The 11,228-nt window shown below is 41.8% G+C and overlaps 1 protein-coding gene across 2 annotated transcripts in view; it reads right to left on the bottom strand.

Moving 5' to 3' along the window:
• Positions 1-1,068: 1,068 nt before the first annotated feature.
• Positions 1,069-11,228, bottom strand: part of LOC109999618 (double-stranded RNA-specific editase B2-like) — a 28,544-nt gene continuing 18,384 nt past the window's right edge. The window contains exons 4-10 of one of the 2 annotated variants that reach the window (XM_065953564.1): positions 10,419-10,536; positions 8,021-8,189; positions 6,657-6,832; positions 6,228-6,381; positions 5,200-5,381; positions 4,252-4,433; positions 1,069-2,816 (exon numbers count right to left, since the gene is read on the bottom strand). In XM_065953564.1, the coding sequence (XP_065809636.1) occupies positions 2,640-2,816; positions 4,252-4,433; positions 5,200-5,381; positions 6,228-6,381; positions 6,657-6,832; positions 8,021-8,189; positions 10,419-10,536 (1,158 nt within the window). In that variant the 3' untranslated portion in view covers positions 1,069-2,639. The remainder of the gene's footprint in view (positions 2,817-4,251; positions 4,434-5,199; positions 5,382-6,227; positions 6,382-6,656; positions 6,833-8,020; positions 8,190-10,418; positions 10,537-11,228) is intronic. The other variant, XM_065953566.1, reaches the window with a different exon arrangement.

The following is an 11,228-nucleotide window of genomic DNA, read 5'->3' as shown; positions in this document are numbered from 1 at the left end:
GCAGACAAAGCCCTGCACCCCCCATGAGGTCTTTGGCGCCCCCTCACCCTCCCTACCAATCAATGGTCTATTAGGCTAAATTCAAGTTGCATTGGACTACTGTTCTTCCCAGTACACAAACACCAAGGTAGAACTGAGTTATTGACAGAAGTACAGTATGTCAGACTCCGCCAGAGGAGGAGGAGATACGACGCCTTTTATCAAGTTACTATTGGAACTTCTTCTGGCTGACCTTGCTAACAAGTTAGCAAACAGCAAACTGGTTGTATGTCATTCAGGAAAAACTTGGACAACTTCAGAACTCTGAACATAGACACTTTACTTTTGGTCCTAACGGGATGCATGCTATCTCTCTAGCTTATTGTTATATCCAAGGTAAGCATCAAGGCAACTTCTGCTACGTTCGTCTTCCAGGCGGGGTCAAAGGTCGGCATGGAAACTGTGGAGCATGCTCAGAGTGCTTAGGCCAGTTTGGGTCCGATTGAGGTGTATACATAGAAGAGTAAATCGATCCCCAACAGTATTATCCAGATGTGTTAGTCTGACCTTGAGAAATTTGACCTATTATGAGTTTAGCTGGACGAACATGTTTACATGTATTTCAAAGTCGAGTTTTAATCACACTAACACAATAAATCCACTTTTCCTAGCACTAGCATTAACATCCTTCCTGGGTGATAACAAGGGGAAAGCCTTAATGCTAGGTGTGAACGCACCCTAATGTATCCCGACGACCGAGCGAGGACCGACAGCTCAGACCTACATACGGAAGAAGTGGTCTGGCACACTTTACTGTAACGTGAAATAGGATGCACAAACACAGAAATTAACACAAATAATATCATTTATTCACAGTGATAAAAATAGTCAGGACCAATGTAGACTAAATCCTTTCTGCATTCTTATTAATAAAAGTGTACAGCATTCAACACCAGCAACTTTCAGTAGTACTCTGTTACATTCCTTGCCTCAGAAAAAAATCTTTAAAATAAATGAGGGACAAACAAGAAGAAATACGGTAAGACTTTGTAACAACTAAATTAATAAATGTTTTTTAGAGGTAAAAGGAGAAATGAAAGGACAAAAATGAAGCACAGGCTCAACAAAACACGAGATGTAAAAATCTATCCCTTCAGCAAATCATGGGCTCCATATCTTGCAATGTACTGAATGTTCCTCTAGGTGGCAGCAAGCATTCAACCCTGAGCCTCATGCACTCCTGCACTCTACAACACTGATTAAATGAAGATGGAAAACCCATCAGCAAAATTAAACACGAGTTCAAATACTGAATATGTCACTGAAACAAGAGAACACAACTTTTCAAAGGGAAACAAAAAAAACAGACAAAAAGAAGAAACTAGAAACCAGAAAGTGTTGTTACTTATGAAACTGATTTAGCTTTACATTCATCAGGTATGTTGTGATAATCACACAAAGGGTGAGATACATTTGCTCGCACAGACATTGTGGGGACCCACCACCCATTGAGGAACAAAAAGCAGGCCCCCTCAGGATAAACCATTTAATATTGGGAGGGCGTTAGCTGGTTTTTGGTGAAGTTTGAGGTACAGTTTTGGATAAAGTGGTTACAGATGAAGTTAAGGTAAGTCACCAGGGAAATGATACAAGTCAGTGCAATGTACTCTTGAGGGACAATAACGAGTTCTGTGTGTGTGCTCTTGTATTGCGGTGCTTGTGAGGACCAATATCTAACACGACCACAGTGAGGACCCCACAGGAAAGTGGGGACATTTTAGACTCTGCTCACTTGTACAATAAGGCTGATACATTGTTATTATTGTGAAGGTCCCTTTAAAGTATACAAACATAAACAAGCAATATTTAATGGGATGAATGGGTCCTAGTGGGTAATCTTTGGGTAACAAATGCTATTCACAGTGGGTTGAAAAGGGCAACCTTTCACCATCCATTATTTATGGAGTCAGTCTCGTCTCGTATGTGTTTCCTCCGGGACGATAAAACAGTCATGCCATGTTTAATCTTGCTCTCCCTTTTTCCAAGATTGTATTTGGTTAGCCTAGCTGCTAGCTTTCAAATCCCACCAGGTTGTTTCAAAAAGTCTAAATTGCAGGGTTTTTTTTAATATTGTGATGAACACTGGTCAGTGTTTGTCAACTTATAAAAAACAGTTACAGTTCACCCTCTAATAAACTGATTATATTTGTGATAATTTGCAGATATTTCACTGCCAGTTTGCCAATTTTGACTACTGTTTTCGCTGGGTGGGAGAAAATAAAGCTCTAAGAAGTGTTCTATATCAGCCAAGTATTAAGAGGCTGTCATTAATTGCAGTTTGTATGATGAGACAATGAACTGCTTACTTATTATTATAGCTCAGCAGCTGCAGTGATGCTTGCAAAAGCCTTTCAAGCAGCATGAACTAACGTTAAACACCAACAAAGTTAACTCCTGTTTTTCCCCAACTTGATTTGCTCCTCTGTGTGCTTTTGTGTGCAATTGCATAATAGTATTTTTCTCTCAAATAAAACACAGATTGATGAAGGTGAATTTCCCAACTGTCTTCACTGAATAGTGCCACACTCTTTGTATTAGCCAAATACTGACTGATAAAAACATACACTCCTCCCAAACCCTTTAACCTTTAACACGCGTCTTCATGCTCGGTTGTCAAAGTTGCAAAGTTCTTGGGGTTTTCTGAGCCAAGTTCCCAACCCTCCACTCTGCAAAGCGCTGTTGAACTGCTGCATCGCCCTTTGGTATTGTCCTGCAGCCATCTTGGAACCAGAGTATGTCCTCGAAGTGGCTTCTGCGCCCAATATCTGTCCATTCAACTAAAAAAGAAAAGAGACATAAAACATGGTATTCTACCAAAGCTACCAAAAAAATTTTAACATAAGCATCAGTAATTTCTTTCAAATCAAAATGTAGATACTGAAACCACTGGAGTTTATGAGTTCTCTGCTCAAATAAAACGTCATTTATCTTTTGTACTTATCAACAACCTTAAAATGATGCCCGATAAAATTCACTATGTTACACAGCAGTTGTTTGTCAATGTAGGAAAAGCATGACTAAACTTTAGATTCACAGATGTAACTTTTTTTCTCCTGTCCCTCCTTTTGCTAAATTGCAGCTTTTTTCTTCCCAAGCCTCCCTTCATTTAAGTTTCCCAAAGTATTCAAGTAATTCAAAATACTGCACCGCCATCCAGCTTATTGTCATCTGTGCACAACTCTCTTAGATCCTCTCTTCCTTGTGATATTCAGAGAAGTTTTACTTACATCAAGTCCAGTTGCTTTTGTAAATAATTATGACTCTTTCTGCCGCGATCAATTTTTAAAACAAGGCCGTCTGGTCCAATGCAACACTCTCAGCATACATATTTAAGTCTCAAAGAGGAAGTTAAATCCCTGCTTTCAAAAAGATAATTATAGGGTATTTTTCTCTTTTTTTCATTAAGACAAAGATTACTTCAATGTGCCAATTTAATTTTGTAGACCTCTGAACATCCTTGTTATGAGAAATTCAATCTATAAGACTCAAAAAGCCTTTATTACTGATTTGTATAGTGCTTTACTAATTGATCAAACAATGTCATATCTCATTATCTCCCCACCAGGCAACTGAAAGAGCATTCAAGCGCCGTGATAAAGAAGCCTCGATGATGACATCTTCAGCAATTTTTCATGTAGCAGCAGAGTGAGTCAAATCCCCTCTCAGCCTGAGCCTCCTCCTCACAAGGTTTAAGGGTCTCTGAAGCAGTTTTAAAATTATGCACACCTGAACACCTGACAATTTCAGGAAGAATGTCGATGAAACCCTCCTGATCTGCTTGTTCACAACTCAACGATCATGGAGGGAGATTTTTCCTGATGGATGGGAAGCGGGGGAGGGGTGTTCCTGAGGCAAGACATGATGTGCAAATAACAACAAGGAGCACCAGAGTCCACTATATGACACTATAAAGATAATATTTGCCTTTATATCAATGCTAATAGCAACGGCATATAGTCTTGAAATAGAATGGAAATGTCTCCACCCCCTTCCACTTGCTCAATGTGAATTCTCCTGAAAATATCCTGCTGCTTTCTTATGTCAGCTAAGTCGGACTTTCTGCAGAAAAAATACCAGGGGGCTGGCAGGAGAAACTCTGGATCAATTCCAAGTGAAGACTTCAGCTGTTTGCATTCACACATGCAGCTCACCCTGAAAAATTTTTGTGAGTTTTGTGCAAGTGTGAAAACGGCTTAAGAGTCTCCAACCCACCTGCTGCTGCAGCCTCTGCCAGCGGGTGAACATGGAGCGCCTGCAGAGCCGTGACGGCGTCCCTGAGTCCCTTTTCCTTCCTGTGGAAGTGCTAATCTCCTCCAAGGCTTCATCGCCACAGCTCCAGTTCACACTGACATTCGGCGTTTTCCCCGCCGGCCGCACATCCCTGCTGCTCAGACCTGTGCAGAAAAAGAGGAACAACAGGGATGGATTGAGAACTGAACAGCACGGTATCACAAACACTAGTTTTAAGTCCATCATAGTGATACGTCTAAACAGCTATTGGACGGATAAGCAGGATGAGTTGTTAATGCTTTTGTGATTCTTTGACTTTTCAGCTGTCAGTTCAACTTCTGTCCAATTCTTGTTTAAATTGGATGAGTGCACTTAGAGCAAGTACATGAATTTTCCAGATGAGCACAAAGTAGATATTTTAACAATCGAGGGGGAGGGGAGGGGGCACTTATAGGAGGTTTGCCGTGGAAACAGAGACCTTTAAAAATGTCTACATGTTTGTAAGTGTACTAATCTCCTGCTGCAATGGATTTTTAAAAACAGCTAGCAGCTAGTTTAAGCTTTTAGCCTTCATGTCCTCTTAACATAAACCTTTTGTTGTTGAATCTTGTTAATTGCTTTTGCCAGATTCATTTTTCTTATGTTTTTTCAACCCTGTAAAATTGACATGGGTTTAATTTCTAGAGATGTCTGCTTTTGTAAAACTTTTTTACAAACATTTTCTACAGCGTTTCTCATCTTTGACACTGGCTGCAACGTCAGATAAATCTTGACTTGGACTTGTAGTTTTTGTATAATTAGCAGCAACAGTGAAAGAAATATGACTGTAGGTGGTTACCTTTACTCAAAAAAAGTTTGCTCTTCTCTACTTTTATGTGCAAATTGAACTGGATGTAAAAGCAGATACTTCCAGACTTCACTTGTACCTACAGCCTAGCAGCAGCTGCTGTCTTCTGTATGGGAATGGTAGGTGCTTGACAGGTGCGAGGCGTCGTGTCATGGCCCGGCACAGGTGACCTGTGTGGCTGAGTGTCCCCACCGTCAGGCTGTGCAGGTATACTGGCTCCACCAGGTGAGACAAGAGAGCCCCTTGGAGGCCCAAAACACTCCACCTGTTGAGACAAACATGCCTTAAAAAAAAACAATATATTGACAATATTTTTTGCCTGATATATTTTTTGTGCCAAACACCTGTGGTTAGCTTGTGCTAGTGTGGGATAGCTTGGGTTTGAAGGTTGTGTTGTATTGGAATGGAAATGTCACTGACTCTACCTTTAAAATAAACCTTTACTCTTACTGGATACCTTTTTCTTCAGGCTTATTTTCACCCTTAAAAGCGGACGTTTGCATATTTCAAACTTTTTAACCACTATAAAACTTTACCACGATAAAGTCAGGGTTGGTAAGATTTTGGTTAAAATTGTCTTTAGGTCCTGACAGAAATTAATAACTCATGTTCTCTGAAAAAGGAACAAAGAAAATCTGTCATCTGTATCAGTTTGTAAGTCTGTAAAAACTTCAACCAATGTCTGCCACGAGGTACCAATCTGATGAACCAATCAGACACCTCCCTGTCTCCCTGCTCGCTCTCTACCCAATGCATGCACGAGCCCACACTCAAAGAGGTCCACTTCTGGACCAATGGCGCTCGTGCATGTCAGTGAGGGGGCGTGGCTTTAGAGGGAGCACAGAGGGGAGGGGTTGGGTGCAGACGAAGCGCTGAGGGAATGCTAGTTTTAGAAAATTACCAACCCTGCCTTTAAGCATATCATGGCATATGGCATTTGGGACTTGTATTTTTTGCATTAAAAGAATATGGCAGTATGTAGTAACCTTTACTGAAGGACTGTACATCTAAATTGCTGTTATATACTTTTACGGGCAAATGTCAGTAATAGTCTTGCTCTGAAGAGCCCTAAATATCACTACATACCTTCAAAGGTGGGTTAAAAACTCACTTTGCCATCTTGTCCGTGCATGACATGGTGACGAAAGGTTTGCCCAGTGCCACACCATCCCTTTTCTGATTGGCTCTTCGTGCTGTAAAAGGCAGCGTCCCCTCGCCTCCGTCCACCTTCACCCTGAGGTGACAGCGAAATCTGCAGCTGCGAACTGTCACGAGGAAAACAGAAAAAAGAATAAACACTGACAAAGCTGCCTAATGAAGCCTGAAGTTCTGGTATTTATAAATTCATGTTTTCACTGAGCTTAAGTGTTTTCATCTTTTAAAAATAAATGCAACTGCCTGAGCAAATTATTAGCAGCAGAACGAATTGATTATTAATTAAAGGTATTTCAGTTTGAATAAGTACATGTTGGTTATGAAACAAAAAGTAGAAATATGAAACACCAGAGTGACATCATCATTTTCACCATCATCTTCTCACATGCAGCTGTGGTCTCGTAGGGGCAGTTGAGCCGAGCGTCTCCGCACGGCGACGAGCTGACGTACATGTGGAAGAGGACGCCATCTTGTAATCTGAAGCCGCTGTTGCTGCCACCACAGTCACTGCCGACTTTATTGGGCACAAAGATGGATCGTTCCGCACAATCTGCTCGCTTACTTCAGATGAGGAAATAAGGAAAGAAATCAACATAAACTTCGAAACAGTTTTCAGACGATTTCATGGCACTTGGTTACTGTAAATGTCTGGAATAATCTTTTCCCACACAGCGGGAGAAACCTGACAAAGCGTGGCCCAAATCTTATCGGAATTGTTTATTCCACAATGCCTAAATCCTAAAGCATTACAGGCCTGGAAGACTTTTGTTGCAATGCCCACATATGACTCATCAATGTATTTGCAGACTGTTTGCTCTAGCTCTACATTTTTGCTTTCTTCAGAAACAACTTTAATGAGCTGCACATATTTCTCGTGTTTTGTAGAAGGCTTCTTTTTTGGCACATTTCTCAGAAAGCCGTTTTTACATTTGCACTCCTGAATGCTCTGGATATTCTCCTGGCCTGGCTGTTCACACATGCACCTCACAGCGGCAGACTATCCCTGTCAGACAGGAGGGAGGGCGGGGGGTCTCCTGAGGTAAGACATGATGTTAAAAAAAGATGTGGAAGAAGCGGAACGAAGGAACAGAGCCCGCTACATGATGCCATAATGAGAATATTTGCCTTTATATCAATCTGAACTAAAGAGTGAAGAAGAACATACTGAAGAACAGAAAACGTAATGCAGCCGTTTGATTACTTGCATGGAGATCGTAGTGATCGCGTGTATACACTCTATGCACCGTGCATCACTCACAGTATATAAACTTCACTCTCCCCTCCTATTGGCTCGAGGTGAATTCTCTGGAGAATATCCTGCTGCATTCTCACATCAGCTCACTCAGACTTGCTGCAGAAAAAATACTAGGGGGTCTGGCAGGACAAACTCAGCTGTTTGCGTTCCCACATATACAGCTCCTCCTGGAGTTTTTTAGGAGTTTTCTGCACGTGTGAAAGCCCTAAAACAATACAGCCCCATTTGTTGTCCGAAGCTATTATAGAAATTATGCATGTGCCAGACTGATGCAATTAGTGACGTCTGAATTTACCATGAAAGCACTCTGCAATTTTAAATCAAACACACCACCCTGCTGCCAGAAATACTTCAATCATTTAAGCACCAAATGTCGATTCATCTGGCAATGACAAAAACACAATATCCCTTCATTTTCTTTTATTTAAAAGGTCATATGGTTTAGTTTGAAGACATAAAGGAGGGAGGTTAATCTTTTGGGTTTAGGTGCGTACCAGAGCAGAAGCTCCAGCTGAGCATACAGGAATCGAACCAGCGCCCTCCTGCTGACAGCTTCGGCGTGGCAGTCTCTGAGCGTCCCACCGTGGTCACTCACATTGTCCGAGTCCAAACACTTTGTCCCTGTGGCCAGAGACACAACCCGTGCGGATCTGAGGTCAAACCCTAAAAAAAAATAAAAAAATAAATAAAACGGATGAGAGTCTCAGAAAACAGATTGAGGAAAATGATCGCCTGTCTGATGGAACAAGACGTTCAACATGAAGCAGTTAAAAGATTTGACTCTCAGAACAGGAAAACAAGACATTTCCTCTCCTCCGTCGATGACATGCAGAACGTTAACAGGCTGGGACGGGGTAATGAAAAGTGTATGACGGAACAATCACTCCGATGTCTCAAAAACAGGCTTTTGTGTTGCAATCTGGCCTCATCAAAGATTCACAGGGCGGCGGCGAGGATGACTGTCTCCCCTCTGGATCTGCGGGGTAATTTGAGGTAAAGTGTTTGTGCGTATTGCAGTGATTCATTTTTATGTTGGAGGGACTCAGACGCTCCTGCACACGTCTGATTGCTTCGAATCAAGAAAAGCAAAAACATTTCCATCCACACTTTTTAAATAATAATATAAAGTATGAGATGTTTCTCCCTTATTTTAGTCACAGATTCATTGACTGAGTATCATGTAAAGTCACAATTAAGAGAGATGCTTCCTTTTCTTTTTGAATCAAGAACAAGAGCTAAGACAAAAGCAGCTTTTAGCCATAGCTCCCCGATGTGTGTGCCGTGGTTTTTTGTTTTTTTATTCAGGGCGTAAGTTAGTGAGTTTGCTGGGCTTGCATTAATAGTGAGCAGGCTGCCATTATTTTCCACCTCATGTTAAACTTTCAGTGACTCTCCAGAGACAACAGCTGTGAACAGCGAAGAAATGTCCAACCATCACATCACATTCTTTGGAGATAGAGAGACAAAAGTGGGTTGCTGAGCCGTTTTTAGTGGGCCAGAAAAATATTTTATGGAGAGCTTTTAAAACATGCTGGTTTCATTCTGTATTTTTTATCTATCATGTTTTGTAAAATCGTGGTCCAAACCTCTACTTAAAAAATTAAAATACATCTAATTCAGTGATTATCAACTGGTGGGTTGGGAACCAAAAGTGGGTCGCGGAGCTGTATTCAGTGGGTCGCGAATGTGTGCCTGGAAGAAAAATGCTGCCAAAAAAGTAATTGAAGAGCTTTTTAAACAAGCTTGTTTTATTCAGTTTCTTTTGTTCTATTTTTAAAAATTAAAAATAAAATCTGATTGATTGAAAAATATCAGAAATTTGGGTCGCGATTGTCCATGAAGGAGTAGTTGGTGGGTCCTGAGGCTCGATCAGTTGAGAACAACTGCTGCAGAGGAGCTTTACATGATTTTCAACTCAAAAAGTTCTTTATTTTTTTGATACTAGCATCTGTAAAAACCCTCGTTTCAGCCTCTGCCTGCACCGGCTCGTTTCAGCGGCTGTCTCTTTAAGGCCCCCCCTCTCCATGTGCCCACTTTCCTTTCATTGGCCAGCTCTCTGGAAGCAGAACACTGCAGGGCTGCCAGAAGAGGGCTGCTCTCCAGTGCTGGGAGAAAAGAACCTATGTGAAAGGTTTCAGCGGCTTACGTAGAGGCTTGAAGCCGTCTGGTGAAATTCTTGGTTTCATATTGGGGAACTATCGCCTGATTTGCAGAACAAGACGTTTAGCGCCCCCTGTAGGCTCATCCTGGGATTACTCCAACATACCTCAATATCTTAAACTTTGCCCACATTTAATTTTGGCATGCATCACTGTAACACAATATGTGAGTTATAAAATGTGGATCAGCTTTAACTGAAGCAAAACTCTTTTGATTTGAAACATTTGAAGGTAGTTGCCCCCGATCTGTTCCACTGTTATACTCATGATGTGTCATTATGGACCCTGAAAGTGCACTGAGAATTCAGTGTTAAGGGTAAATGGACTGCACTTACACACCAATCAGCCATAACACTCTGACCACTGACAGGTGAAGTGAATAACATTGATTATCTCCTCACAATGGCACCTGTCAGAAGGTGGGATGTGTTGGGCAGAAGTGGAACATTATGTTGTCGAAGTTGAAGGAAAAAACGGGAGAAGGGCTAGAATGTGAGCGTCTTTGAACTGGGGACAAATTTTGATCTCAAGACGACTGGGTCAGAGCATTTCTAAGCCCTGCTTTATACTTCTGTGTGGCCGTCATGAGCACTACAAACATGTGCTTTGGTGTGACTGCGTAACTCTGCAATACTCTGATTGTTTGTGTACAGGAAACTAAGGCGACTGAAACTGAGAAAATAATGTCATAGTTGGAGCAGCAGTGCTCGTGTCCTCCTAACCCAGCACTTACCTCGGGTCATTACGATTCCTGCCAGCGCCTTCTGACGGGCATGCGAGGTAGAGGGACAACTGTCCGTCAGCTCGGTGTATTTCTCTCTCACCAGGTTGGAGATCGACTCTGCAAAAAACTGCAGAAGAAGAAGTAGAAGAAGTGGTAAGCACACTTTACAGAAGTATAAAGGCAGGTTTGTCACACCTATTGTCTTCTCTTTTCTTTCTCCTGTTGTCCTAGGGGGATGGTAATGTGTTTTGTTTCAGTGGAGGTATTTAGCTGCCTTCTTTAGCTTTTTGTTTCACAATTTGGCACCTTTTTAAGTTTGCTCAATAGGCGTCGACAGAACTTTAGGTGTGCACTCATTCATGTACAGTCAGTCAGCTATCACCTGTTTACTTTGATACTGTGAAGAAAAAAAACCCAACAGACTGATTCTCAGAGATGCTTTGCAGTAATGTGGTGCACCTTTTTTTCTGTGATTTCTTCACAAATCACATATTATGCAAAATACACTTCACTAGTCTGTCTACAAACCCCTCAATCATGAGAAAAGTCCATCCTCTCTGTCTTTTGCCTGCTCCACTTTTCAGAAAATGTGTGCTCAAACAGGCTGTTTGGAGATTTTCCCTTCATGACATCACAAAGGGCAGTAGCCCCTCCCCCAGGTGGGTGACACTCCCACAGCTAGGTGTTTGTTCTGCCCTCTGAGCCTGCCTTCCCACCGTAAACAATAGGACATGGAGCAAGAATGGGGCCTTTGAAGTGCCCAACCATCTTTCTTGATCTGGGATGTGGATCGACGCCGTCAGTCCGATATCCAATATG

Source organism: Labrus bergylta, chromosome 4 (genome assembly GCF_963930695.1).
Source record: "Labrus bergylta chromosome 4, fLabBer1.1, whole genome shotgun sequence".
Classification (NCBI taxonomy): domain Eukaryota; kingdom Metazoa; phylum Chordata; class Actinopteri; order Labriformes; family Labridae; genus Labrus; species Labrus bergylta.
Note: the sequence above shows the minus strand (reverse complement) of the source record. Positions and strands in the feature narration are given on the sequence as shown.